General features: G+C 47.3%; 1 protein-coding gene across 2 annotated transcripts in view; it reads left to right on the top strand.

Moving 5' to 3' along the window:
- The first annotated feature begins 362 nt into the window (after positions 1-362).
- The window catches only part of INPP5K (inositol polyphosphate-5-phosphatase K), a 59347-nt gene continuing 45377 nt past the window's right edge, over positions 363-14332 (top strand). For both annotated transcript variants that reach the window (XM_066599667.1, XM_066599666.1), the window contains exon 1: positions 363-458. In XM_066599667.1, coding sequence (XP_066455764.1) covers positions 395-458 — 64 coding nt within the window. In that variant the 5' untranslated portion in view covers positions 363-394. The remainder of the gene's footprint in view (positions 459-14332) is intronic.

The raw sequence follows: 14332 nt of genomic DNA, 5'->3' as shown, positions 1-14332 counted from the left end.
CATATAATTATATATGTACTACTTTATTATGTATGTACTAATGTACACATTAGTAAGGTCAGTAAAAAGGCGTCACTAAGGGAATTCTATAGAGATCAGTCACGTCCTGCTATAAACCTCCAAGCTGCAGACTCCATCACGGCATATGCTCATCCTTCTATTCTCTCCACCTCCGCCCGTAATCGCTGATGAGCTCCTCACTTCTTCGCTTAGGCTAGTAATTCCCTATAGCACTATGTAAACATTGCCAGTAACAAACATGGTGTCGCCGTTAGCCTACATATCAGGGGCGGTGTCTGCTGTCGACCAATTACCGTAAAGAATGGCGGCCGGTGTCTTTAGTCACGTGTACGACATGACGGGCGTAGCTCCGCCCACGGAAGGGAGTGCGGAGATGGAAAATAGCATCAAAACAAACCGAAATAAAGTTGCCGGAGAGCCGGAAGAAGCGGGAGCAGGTAACGGGCGGGTGTCCCGGGCAGGCGGCCGCTGCGGGCCTTCTGACGTGCTGGTGCTTCATGCAGATGTATACAGTAGGGGGCGTGCTGGAGCCCAGTGCTCCCACCACAGGGCGGCTGGGTGTTATGTGGGTGGCTCTACTGATGTGTGATAGAGCTGGTGTCTGTCTGGTCCTTCTACCCTCACCCAGTGCTGGCCACAAAGGAAGAAGACTCCATTATGTCTGGGTGTTGTATGGCGGCGTACGTGGGGTCGTGTTTATGGTAGAGGCGCGTTCTTCGGAGGGCAGGAATAACGGACGCGCCATGTCTGGGAACGTATGGCTTATTTATACCGGCATGTTGTATTATTCGCGGAGTCGGATTGGATGAGTCGCCATGAGCTTTCCGTGTGACTCAAACTAGGCTGCGCTGCAATATCAAGCACAGCCTGCAAACGAGGGTGGCGCTGTTGTAACCTCATAAACCCATTTTCGGTTGTGTTCACCGCTTTAGTTGAATACCTCTCTCACACGGGCGTACTTACTGCGTGCCGCCAATATCCCATACTCTATATTGGCGCAGTATAGTGCATGCCGTGATTTTTTTTTTGGTTTCGCATACCTATTTTTCTACCTAAAGTCACGCCATGACCATACGCTGTGAGAGCGGCCACACACGGGCGCATTTTACGGCCGCGGATTTTGTGAGGATTTTTTTTCCCACGCGCGTTTCGAAGGCGGGGGGAAAAACATGTCAAGCTCTATTTTGGTGCAGGGATGGCCTCCGTCTGCTCGAGATTGCGCAATAAACGATAACACCTGGGCCTACTAAGTCTGTCATTCCACCTACCCAAACATGGCGCTGCCAGGACCGCGCCAATGTGGGTAGTCCCAGCAGCGCAAAGAAGTATAGCAAAAAGCGCCTATACGGATGCCATAGCCCACGAACATGCGCCCACAACGCGCTCTATTTTCGTGCGCGAATGCACGAAGGTCCCCATAGACGTCAGCAGGCGATGTGTAGATCCTCAGGCAGTAGGCTAGGAGGTGCGGGATTCGCTGAAAAAGGAACACCTCTGGACTCGTTAGGCTAATTGGCCATTTAAATCGGCACGCCCTCGTTTGCCACTTTCTCTGCTGGTGTAAAAAGTGCAGCAAAATATGCTAATGAGCGCAAAACAGTAGAGTTCGTTCCTTAGAGGCGCTGCGCTCATGTGCGCGCCAATACGCATACGCTGGGATGACCCTGGCCTTGAAGGACTTGTTCCACAATCACAAGTTACCATGTAAAGCAGGCATTCCCTTTAATCTTGGCACAACCCCTTTAAGACTCCATTCAGTAAAGTAATTATCACCCCTACTTGAAAGCAGAGGCGCGATAATCTGTGGGGCGTCTGTCAGATGCTCAAGCACTCGCCCGTTACCCCACGTGAGGCCGGGCTCACACAGAAGCCATCCCCCATACATGTAATTCAGCGCTGTTCGATTCCTTCATAAGACGGACCCGTTGGGCCTCGGGGGGTTCTCCTTTACTGCTCCCCGAACGGAGCAGTAAAATGGAATCCCCAACACAGATGTGAAGGCAGCCTAAGGCCAGTCTCACGCCTGGATTTGAATTTCGGATTCCTCTAGCGTGTGATCCGCAGCCATGTGCCACTCACATTAGCGGGCTGGAATTGGGTTATTCGCTTGTGGAAAAGAGAACGCGGATATCCGTGAGATATAACCCATTTTTCTCTATGGTCACACATATACCCGCAGCCGGTACTGGTGTACCTTGATGCCACCGGATGTGGTGGGTGTATCTAAGTGTGAGGGAGCTTGTCAGCAGGGTCACACCCCCAGAGTGTGATTGGCTCACCTCTCCGGCGTGTTCTGCTAGCCTTTAGAGACTGTTTCCCAGTCTGTGGGCAGTAACCCTGGCTCATGCTCTCTTGCCTTGGTGCTGTGGAGTGGCCTCCTGCTGCTGCCTTGGGTCTGCTCCTACTCTCTCCAGTTATGTCTGCGGCCCCGGCGCTCCTGCTGTCTCCACCTGCGGCGGTGGGCCCGCCGCTGTGGAATACGCTGCAGCTGTCTCCCCTCTGCTCCTCTGTCTCCCCTTAGGTGAGCTGGCCGGCAAGGTGCTGTCGGCCGTGGAAATGCGTTAATTGACAGTAGGGGACACGGCCAGCAACATCCTGGCTGTGGCATCGGCGGCAGGGGGGGCGCTAGGTTTTTACATGATGGGCACACGGGCGCAAAGCTCCTAGCAGCGTTTTGCCTGCCCTGGAGGGTTAGGGGTAGTTTCACTATCAGTCTTACATTATCAGCTGTCAATGCTTCCATGTAAATGCCGTCCGTCTCTCACCTGGAAGCACTGACAGCTAATAATCGAGGCCTAACTGTTAAACTACCCCTCACCCTAACCCTCCAGGGCAGCACAAACTCCCTACACGCTGCTGTCGGCCCTCGGAGCTTTGCTGGGTCGCCAGCCAATCGGGAACTAGGGGTGTGATGGGCGTTTGACTGTGTACGTATGACTGTTTAATGTATACAAATGTGAGGCGCACCATTCCTCTGCAGCGTCCCCTATTGGAAGGAAGTCAACTACCCTCTAACAATGTCTGACCTTTTAACAGGCTTTATAACAGAACTGTAATAAGCGAAAAGCAGAGTCTTCTCTAGAAGGAAAAGATACCATGTACGGACAGCCTCTGCCGGGGTTTTGCCCTTCGACGGTGTACATTAGGCTGCTAGCTGGGTGAGAGGCCCATTGATTTTAATTAGAACTCAGCCTTCAATTACAAGCGCCAGCCACTATTCAGGGGTCAGAACAGCTCTGTACCCCTGTATATTTTGCCGCTCACAGCAAGCCCCCGATTAGTGGATTGGCTAGGGTCCCGAATGGCGGACGCCAGGTGATTAACTATTCATGACCTATCCTAAGGATACATAGTATATTATAGTATAAACATTCCTTTTTCCTGGAAAGTGAATCAGCTTCAAATGCATGCCAATTGCAGTGCGTGTAAACGTACCCTGAAGGGGTTTTTCAAGCTATTTATTTAAGAGCCTCGTGTGGCGCAGAGTGTAAGCTCTCGCTCACAACCTGAAGGTTGCATGTTCAATCCCCGCTTGGTTCAGGTAGCCGGCTCAAGGTTGACTCAGCCTTCCATCCTTCCGAGGTCGGTAAACTGAGGACCCAGCTTGGTGGGGGTTAATAAATAAAAAGAAATTACCTAAAAGCGCTGCGGAATAAGTTGGTGCTGTACAAAATAACAAGATTTTGCTCTCCTAGACTATCTCCCCTGCTGAGACAACTGACAGAGGCTTGGTCAGACCTAATGAGAGGATGCCCGCTGGTCTCGGTCCCTGGCCCACTCACTCCACTATTAGCAAACCCCTAATTTACAGCTTTCGAACAGCGAAAATCCCTGCTAATTACACCCACGATTATAATACTGCGCCTGAGACGTGTGGGGGCAGATGGGGCTAAAGCCACTACTAGAGCTCTTCACAGAGAAACGGGTTCCTCCAGGGGCATGGATGGCCACTCTGTGGGAGAACATATCCGGGTTACATAATCGCCAATGCAGAAGGGAAGTGCGACTCGCATTAGAAATAGCAGTGTTATCCATGTTTCCGGGATCCATTCCAGAAACCAAGAAGGGCCTGCTCCGCTTCTTTGTCCAGGCAGGCAGACAAGTCATCCCAAGGTTTTGGCAGTCCGCGGACCACCCCACCAGGAGACACTGGGTGGAGGCGGTCAACGAGCTGGCAAGGTTTGAGGAGATGAGAGCGGAGAAAGACATGACTGTCAAAAAGTTTTATGCAATTTGGCAGCCATGGCTAGACTTTTTAGGTCATCCCCTGGGGCCGCAGATTGGATAGCTCAAGGACTGGTGCCGCCCTAGGTGCGCCGCCAGGCCACCCGGGCTTGAGAAAGAGAGAAGCGTGAGACATCCGCACCCAGCATTTGAAATGATATTGCCCCCCGGTGGGGTTGGATCAGCCCCGGTATACTCCAACGTATGGTAACGCAAGCTTTAACATTGAGGTATGCTAACAGGCCATCACCCACCCCTACCCAACCCCTGCTACCCATTCCCCCGCTACCAATTCCCCCTCTGTCACCATTCTCTGTCTTGACATCCTGTCTGCTTTCTTCTGTTGCTATTTTCTTAGTATCTTATGGATACTATCTTTCGCTCTAAGTCTGTACCAAAGTTGGTTAGTTAGGATTTAGTAAAGGAAAATCTAAGGACGATAAAATCCAGGTGCAGGACGCCAGAACATGTAAAAGGCAGAAGGGAGTTACTGCTCTGTAATATACCAAATGGTGTTCACTGCAATACAGCACAAAATGTTATGCATATGTAACGTGTTGTGTCCTAATAAAAACTTTTAGAACCAAAATAAAAAATTTTTTTTTTTTTTTTTAAAGGGGTTCTCTCACTAAAAAAATGAAAAATTCTATACTTATCTATTCCTCCCTGTCAGTCCACTTACCAGATCTTCACCTCCCCCATCTTCTCCTGCGGTCCAGGGGGTCACTTCACCTTCAGCTGCCTGATTCTTCTCCTTCCTGTGAGGTTACGTACATTGGATGGCAGTCTTCTGCCTGCCAACCAATGTACGTTACGTCACAGCTCACAGGCCAGCAGGAGGAGTGCCTATCTTCTTCAGAGATCGCTCATGCAAGCTGACTCTGAAATAGATTACGATGCCTTCCTAGGTAGTGAAGCTACAGCACATGGATGTGACTTCACTGACCCCGCCGGAAGGAATTTGAGGAATGCAGCCTTCATAACAAGCTGGGCTCAGTGTGCAGTGAGATGACCCGGGGAGGAATAGTTAAGTATAGATTTTTTTTTTAAATGACAAAACCCCTTTAAGTAAGCTGCCTATATTGAAAAGCAATAAAAGATCCTACCCTCACCCGTTCTGGGTCTCTGTACGTCCAGCGCCGCTTCTGTTCTTCCTCCTGGTATTGTGCTTACAGGAGGCTGCAGTCATCCTCTGGATGGAAAGTCACAGGCTGCTGCAGCCAATCAGTCAACTGCTGAGGTCTGTTAATGGCTGCAGCAGTCTGTGGCATCCTGTTTACAGATTGTCTCTGCAGCCTGTCAGCAGACTTAGCAGTATTAACTGAGATGCTGCGCTGTAGGGCAATGCCCTAGAATGGGGAACAGTAGGATTTTTTTTTTTTTTAAGGGCTTGTCCAAGATTTTTATTTTTTTTTTTTAAATCTGTGCTTCCCATGTCCAAACGTGATAAAACATCCTATACTCCCCTCTCCCAGCTCTCCACATGTCCAGCGTTGCATTTGCTCTACTGAGTCTGCGTTTACAGACTGCAGAAAGCCTGCTGATGGGGCGTAACGGGCTGCTGTAACCAATCACAGATCCCAGCATTCGAGTGCAGTAGACTGTGATTGGCTGCAGCAGCCTGTGATGTCCCATTTGCAGACTGCCTCTGCCTCTTAGAAACACACAGAGTATGGAGGTACAGCTTTATAATTTGGGGAGCTGGGAAAGGTGAGTATAGGATGTTTTGATATTATTGTATCTTGAGGCCACCAGGCAGTCCTTGTGGAGTCAAGATTGACATGGGGGTGAAGCCCCCTGTACCTGATTGGCTGGACATCTGGCTTGGGTGCAGGTCCTGGCAGCCCAGTAAGGTCATGCTGCAGCTGCAATCCCGGGCAGTCTGCACCTCCATTGCCTCACGGGCCCCCGCTCCAGGCGCGCATTGGGTCAACTGAAACCACTTCCCCAACGGCCGTCCAGAAGTCAGCACCCCTCTCTGTGTTGAAGCGCACTGCGGGGTCGCCATGAGGGAGGCCACAGGGCCATAAAGTGGCTTTGCCAGCGGTGCTGCTTAAGGTGCTCCCACGCCTCCCCCCTTCCCCCAGCTGTAATTGCGGTCGGCAGCAGGAAAGACACAGCAGCGGTGGTCCACAAACTCACACACACACACCGTCCACCCACAGCAGCACAACAGTAGGGTGCCGGCAGCGGCGCCCTACACTTTCTGACATTAGGAGAGCAGGTAGCCCACAGCGGCAGGAGACTCTCGGTCGGGCCGCAAACAGCAGAGGGAGTAGGACAGCTGGGAGGCCGGGGGACAGGCGGTTAGCTGCTGTAACAGCGCTGCAGCAGAGCGCCAGCTAGCACACACGGAGGCACTTTACCTCCTTTCAGGACCTTCACCTCTTGAGACAATCGGGAGCTAGGGGTGTGATGGGTGTTCCTCCTGTCAAGCCTCTAGCTTCTGGTGGCATCAAGATACAATAATACTGAATGTTTTATCACGTTTGGCCATGGGGAGAGTGAATTAAAAGTAAAACACTGGGACAACCCCTTTAAAATAAGCAGCCTTTATAAAAAAAAAAATTAAAAATTTCAAAAATCTTCGCCTGTGTGAGAGAGCTTACCAAGGTGTTAGCAGAGGCGGGAAGTATTTTCCTGAGAACCCAGTGACTTAAACACTAATAATTCAATCATGCAAATAGAATATTAAAAGCACCGACTATTTTCCATGTATGATTGATACTAAAGGTCCTTTTTATTACACTTGGTGAATCTGCAATTTTGCCTATATTCAAAAATAGTAACGTGTGTTTGCAAATTTCATCCATAGTTTTTAATTGTCTGCGCTGTTTTCAGAAAGTACACAGAAGTAGTCTGCTTGATGATGGCTGTTGTATCCACATGGTGAATAGAATGTCCCAGTCCTGATATGATACAATGTAACATATTTGAATAAACAAAGTATCATGTTTGTGAACAAGGCGCAGCATCCATTCCCTTGATGGCTTCCGTGGAAATTCCTCCTTCATCAGTGCCTTGTAGAGTCGCGCTGCACTTGTCTGTACTCCTTCATCTTTATTCCTTTCTGATTATTACATCGCCCTGAAGGCATTCCAGTTCTTCCTATTCTCTCAGAAAGGTAATTGGGTTGCAGAAGCTCCCAACTGATATTGTAAGGTGAGTTGGTTCCTGTAGAGGTGAGGTGAAGAACAGAACTGTTAGGCTGGGTTCACACAGGGCGGATTTGCCGTGGAAATTCTGTCCGGAATTTCGCTGAGGCAAATCCAGTTGTGGCTGCTAATCCCGTGATTAGCAGCCTTGTGGATGAGATTTGTCAAAAATCTTGTCCACACGGGACGGCCAATCCGTCACGGCAAAGCTAGCAAAAGCCGGGGCGGTGGCGTGGCTTCCCCGGCTGCAGCATATCAATTTTTATTTATTTTTTTAACTCCGTTGCGGCCGCGCTCTCCTCTATGGGACCGCCGGACGCAACGGAAAAGCGTGCGGCCAAGCCGCTCCAAAACCCGCGGCCATTTTCTTTTTTTTTTTTTGAAGCAGAGCTTTCCCGGCAGAAGTCTTGTGGTTTTTCACTGCGCCAAACCGCGAGATTTCCGGCAGGATTCCGCCCTGTGGGGACCCAGCCTTAGATGAATTTTCATTCTGGATCATAAAATATACATTTTAATTACATTTTGAGCCAAGGTGACTCATTGATCAGACGATGTCGGTCAAGCCAGAGCCGCCAGGTAATAGAAGAATAATTAACACCGTTGTAGGGTTGGGCGATTAATCAGATTAAATTGATTAATTTGCCGCCTTGCCAAGGCACAATTCTGACTTTAATCAGATTTACAAAGTTGATCTTAGCCCCGCCCCTATGGGTGGAGCTAATATTCTGCCAATGAGAAGCAGAATGCCAGAGAACTGGATGCTGATGAGTTGGCAGACAGTGCAGGAATCAAGCACCAAGCTGATTGTCCAAGTCTCAAACAATCAGTGCTAGGCTTGTATAGTGTACAGTGCTTGATTCCTGCATGGTCTCCCGTCTCATTGGCAGCCGGTACAGGACAGCAGCATAGAGAAGAAAACGGCAGTGTGGCAAGACAGTACAGGGGGGGGCTGTGATAACTGAGGGGGCAAAGGACAGTGTGGGAGGCATGATGAGGTCGGGAGAGGTCAGTATATGGAGGCTGGGATGACTTGCGGCGTTGATGGTTTGTGGGGGTGGGGTGGGCTGTGATAATGGGGGCCTAGGATGATGGCTCTGTATGAATAGTGCATTGGGGTTGTGATGGGGAGACAGTATATAGGGGGGCTGGAATGACTGGAGGGTGTGCATATTACATGGAGGTCTGGAGTAATTGGGGGAGTGCAACCCCATCCTTGAGTATAGAACTAAAATTCGTACCCCATTCTTTTATATAAAAAACCCGCATACACCGCAATCCCTTGATAAGTACTGATTTTAAGAATACTCTGATGTATTAAGAAATTGCTGTGTGTGCAACTGTGTTTTGTTATTTCAGGCGTGCTCTAAAAACGTACCTCTTCAGGAAGGCATACCATATCTCCTAAACCAAACCCCTCTTTACTCCTCCTGATAACATTCTCCCTGACCTACTGACTGCAATCCCTGCTAGCCACCATCAACCACCCCCTGCAGTCACACCGATTAGGCCACCACACGACTTAAATCTGACCATTGTCTATGTGCATCGCATCCCACACTCTCCACCTCACCATACCGTGTAAATCTCCAGCCCCTTTACCTTTTGTATCACCCTATTATTTGTAGTATGTAAACTCATTGGAGAAGGACCTTGAAAAAGACTTAGATTAAGTCGAAACGTCGCCATTTTATGGAGCAATAAAACCCTTTTTTTTATTATCTCTACACCGTTGATGCTGCCGCCTCCTTGGATACCATTGCATTTATTTGGGGTTTGGTTCATGACCCCACAGGTGGCTTGGCATATACAGACTGGAACCTCTGCACTGAAGTGCATGTGTTAGGTGTGCTGCGGGACTTTCCTATTTCTATTGGAGAAGGACCGTCACCCCTACTGGGAGGAATTGAGCTAAGCAGCAGCACATGTGAAAAAGACTGTTAAACTAACAGATATATACTAATAGATCATAGACTGAACGTGAGTCAACAATGTGATGCAGCAGCCAAAAAGGCAAACACAATTCTGGGATGTATTAAGAGAACCATAGAGTCTAGATCATGTGAGATCATTATCCCCATCTACTCTTCCTTAGTCAGACCTCATCTGGAATACGGTGTCCAGTTTTGGGCACCCCACTTTAAGAAAGACATAGACAAACTGGAGAAAGTTCAGATAAGAGTTACCAAGATGGTGAGCGGTCTGCAAATCATGTCCTATGAAGAACAGTTAAAGGATCTGGGAATGTTTAGCTTGCAAAAAAGAAGGCTGAGAGGAGACTTAATAGCGGTCTACAAATATCTGAAGGGCTGTCACAGTGCAGAGGGATCAGCCCTATTCTCATTCGTACAAGGAAAGACTAGAAGCAATGGGATGAAACTGAAAGAGAGAAGACAGAGATTAGATATTAGAAAAAACTTTCTGACAGTGAGGGTGATCAATCAGTGGAACAGGTTACAACAGGAGGTGGTTAGTTTTCCTTCAATGGAAGCCTTCAAACAAAGGCTGAACAAATATATGTCTGGGGTGATTTAGTGAATCCTGCACTGAGCAGAGGGTTGGACCCGATGACCCTGAAGGTCCCTTCCAACTCTACCATTCTATAATTCTATGCTTGGAGGACTGTGGGTTAGGACTATTATATGAGGACGTTTTTGCTTTTCTGTGGTGGCGGATATCTTGGAAATTATGCATGGACCTTTTTTTTGTTTTGTTTGTTTAAGCGAAAGATAATCACTCAAAAATCGCTCAAATGACAGTTTGAGTGACCGTTTTGAGCGATCATTTTTGCATAGTATATAGTAGCTAATTAGCTACTAAAGAGCTATGCAGGCGGAGCCTCTATGGCTCGGCGAACAATACAGCTGTTTTGCATAAGCAAACAGCTGCATTGTTCTGCGTGTTTACAGCTAGTGTCCTGCTGTGAACTACCAGTGGGACATGATTTGAAAGAATCCTATCAGCGCTGCCGACTGTGATAACAGCCTGCACTGCTGATAAGCGTTTATCGCTCAATACTAGAAAACTAGAATTGAGCAAGGAACGAATCATGCATGAAAACTGCACGATGTCCCTGCATTTTGACGCAATGGTTGTCGCTCAAAAGATGACTTTCAGCGAATTTTGAGCAAGAATTGTTGTCTAAATAGTCCTTAGGACAACTCTTCCTCTTCCAATGGGGCCCAGAGGAGCCAAAAGGTTGGACACCCCGGTCTAGGAGAATACCTGTAACTTGGGAGATCTCGTGGAAGAGCAGGAAAACCTCACTGCTGTGAGTGAGGTCTGTATTTCTTTAGGAGGATCATTTTTTGTTTAGAGGGTCTGGACTGTATATTGGGGGGTCTGATTTGTGGTCTATTAAAGGATTCTGGTCTAAGATCTTTCGTTTTAGGTGGTCTGAGGAACCTCTGTTTATTTAGCGGTCTGATGCGGGGCTATTTCTTTAGAGGGTTTGGTCTGTTTTGTCGCTCTGTACAAGGTATGCAGCCATAACATGATCCCTCAGTTCTCACATATGCCAAGGCAGCTGATGAGTTCACCCTTTACCTTGCCATAGTGAAAGCGCAGCCCCCTCAGCTGCTCGGCCCCCCAGCAGTTGGTGCAGCTGTACCTTATAGCTTGTTTGCATGTCTGATGGGTGCATTTATACTAAATGACATGTTATACCATTTATCCCCCCCCCCCCCCTTGATATGTTGCTCGGCGGTCAGCCGCCCCATTCTGGCAGGGACTTGTCGGCGGGGAACGGTCTGCTTGTTCTGTGTGACAGCTTGCCTGCAGCATGCTAAACTGTAAGCCACTTAGCACTGATCCCGCACGGTTTATGGAAGGAGAATCAAAGTGTTCATCAAGAAAGAAATCTTCACATACCAATGTAATCCGCCTCATCCTCTAACCAAGACAAAGCTTTTGTATGTGAACTTTAAATAAGGCAATGCATTAACTGCAATCTATTAAAGTGGGTGCGCCATCGGAGATGTCGTATACTGTGCCGTCTGATCTTTTACCTGTTCTTATATAACAATGTAACAAAGTTATATCCAACCTTACGAGGATGTTAGTATTTATCTAGTATATTTGCGGTCATATGTGGGTAGTGCCACCATAGAGATCCATCACCAGTCTCATTGAAATCAATGAGCCGTCTGGTGGTGCATGGATGTGCCGGGACCACCATAGAGAGTAGATGAGGGTTCTCAACCAGGAACCCCCAGAGGTAACTTTCTAATGGAGTATGTGAAAGGGGGTTTCGGTCCATATGCAGCGTTTTCCCTGCTTTTTGCATTTTATTTATTTTTTGTGCATGCATTCATTGTCTTTTTCACACCCACACAAAAAAATCAAGAAGGTCCCAATATGGACCATAGTAGGACATGCTCCTTTTTTCACACTTGTTAAAACGCAGGCCTGAGTAACCCACTGCAAATCAATGGGGTTTCAACACTTTTGTATTGCACGCCTTAAGAATATGCCCTTGGGCTATGTTTTAGGAATTGTTTCCCAGCGATACTTAATCTGCAGTAATCTGAATATAGAATAATAAAGGAAGTATTCATCCATTCTGTTCAGTGCCAAGGCTTCTGCTTGAGTACAGTATGGGACATCTCAGGCCAGTGATTGGTTGTGGCAGTTGTATCGCCGCTGCTGCACATGAACAAATCCTGTCGGAGTACCAGAGCGTCAGCACTGCACTGGCAGGGGATCAAATTGGAGAATGCTTTCTTTAGTCACTCCTTAAGGATGAAGTTGTAGCAGGTCAGGTCCTCTGCTGTTAGTCAGAGCTCAAGAGTTTTTAACCGCTTCTGCTTTCTCTCTTGCAGACTTCGTAATGAGTTTGTTCTGCTATTTGACCCTGCTATCACATGACCGCCAGGTGCCCCCTATCACAGCAACGCTGCAGCGTTCTTGCAGACCCAGATCCGCTCTGTTAGTGACTACTGTCACCACAGGGGGAGCTACAGTGAAAGTGTATGAAATAAAAAAAAAAAACAATGTAAATTACCCCAAAGGTCTTATATGACATCCATCATTGGGGTCATCGGTGTTAAAGAAAAAAAATAATAAAATAGTTACAAGAATAAGTGAAAAAAGCATAGAGAATAAAATGAGATATGTATATATTATGCGCTCTGTAATCCAAGACTATACCAATTATATATCAAAATGTCTGAAACAAAATAAGGAACCTATCACAGTGGTGACTTGAATTAAAAAATATAATTTTTATTTTGAACTTTTTAAAAATGCACATATAGGGGCACAACACATAAAACAACAAAAACAAAAAAAGTAAGTAAGGGGCGTGGTAAATACCATCCAACCACACCGTCACTAAAGATGGGCATCCAATTGTGCTGTGTGTGTGGGTGTTTGTGTGATCTGGTCACCGGCGACCACGAAGTTTTTTTGTCCTGCTTAAAGCCGGTAATGTATGAGGCAGGGGTATATTGGTACTTGGGGTTTGTAAGATTATCCCCAGTTGTTTTGGTCTTTTTTATTTATAAAGCCCACACACCGTAGATGGATGCAATTTTTAGTGATTTGAACGTTCGTTTCTTCACAATTCTTTTTTGCCCCCCCCCCCCCCTTTTTTTCAAAGGAGGGTAGAGGTACCTGACCAATTCCTAAATGGATAGTCGGAATTGGCCTTGGCCGTAGGGATCATCTCCCGAGGTTGCTAGATATGTATGATGCCAACCTCCAGAGAGAGTCTCCCGGTTAGTATAGGACGGCCTCGCCTCTATAGATAAGGGTCGTAGTGTAAATACTTGACCCAAGCGTATTCGAATTTCCCTTTTTAGTATGCTGATTCTCGTATTTAATTGCTCGACGCGTTTCACCACTTCAATTCTCGTGGATCATCAGGAGCATTATAAATCGGGATTGAGTAGAGACAGTATAGATGATATCATGAGGTCACCAATAGACCAATTGATAAAGAAACGAATATCTTAATTTTTGGAGGGCCTGTTCATGCAGCAGGTTTCTCAAAGGATCGGGTCTAGCCTGGGTAGAAAGTTCGATACTCAAATTTCTCTTATTGACAAAAGCAATAATTTGAGATTTGCCAGAGATAGCGTATCCTAATGACCCAAATCAGCCTTGAATGCGAATGTCTGGCGTGGGGTGTTCAGGACTGATACGGGAATGTTCAAGCTGCTACTACTCACAGAAACATACCATAGGGATGCAGTATTATGCTGTGAGTAAAGTAGTATTGGAGCAATCCGTCTCTGTCCAGAGATTGGATAGCCGGTTCGTCCTATGCAATATGCATACTGGGACGCTAAGCCGGTATCGCAAGGGTTTTTGTGCCTGTGCTTATTCAGGACACATATCCCCAGGTGAGGAAAAGGAGAGAAGCACTAGCCCCCTGCTTCTCTATAGAGAACACCCCGTTCACCAATCTGCTGCTTCTTTAGCTATCACATAAACAGACTAGTGATTTACTAGCCTGTTACGTGTAGGAGCTTATCTAACAGAACCCGCCCGAGTTTCTTTTCCCAGAGTGTCAGAATTGACAGAAGAAAAGGATGGATACAAGATGAAAATAACAAAAGTTGGTATCCATAGCCCAGATGGTATTCCCTAGCCTACCATCTGGGCTATGGATACCAACTTTTGTTATTTTCATCTTGTATCCATCCTTTTCTTCTGTCAATTCTGACACTCTGGGAAAAGAAACTCGGGCGGGTTCTGTTAGATAAGCTCCTACACGTAACAGGCTAGTAAATCACTAGTCTGTTTATGTGATAGCTAAAGAAGCAGCAGATTGGTGAACGGGGTGTTCTCTATAGAGAAGCAGGGGGCTAGTGCTTCTCTCCTTTTCCTCACCTGGGGATATGTGTCCTGAATAAGCACAGGCACAAAAACCCTTGCGATACCGGCTTAGCGTCCCAGTATGCATATTGCATAGGACGAACCGGCTATCCAAT

This window comes from Eleutherodactylus coqui, chromosome 4 (genome assembly GCF_035609145.1).
Source record: "Eleutherodactylus coqui strain aEleCoq1 chromosome 4, aEleCoq1.hap1, whole genome shotgun sequence".
NCBI classification, from domain to species: domain Eukaryota; kingdom Metazoa; phylum Chordata; class Amphibia; order Anura; family Eleutherodactylidae; genus Eleutherodactylus; species Eleutherodactylus coqui.
This window is presented reverse-complemented; position numbering and strand designations above follow the sequence as displayed.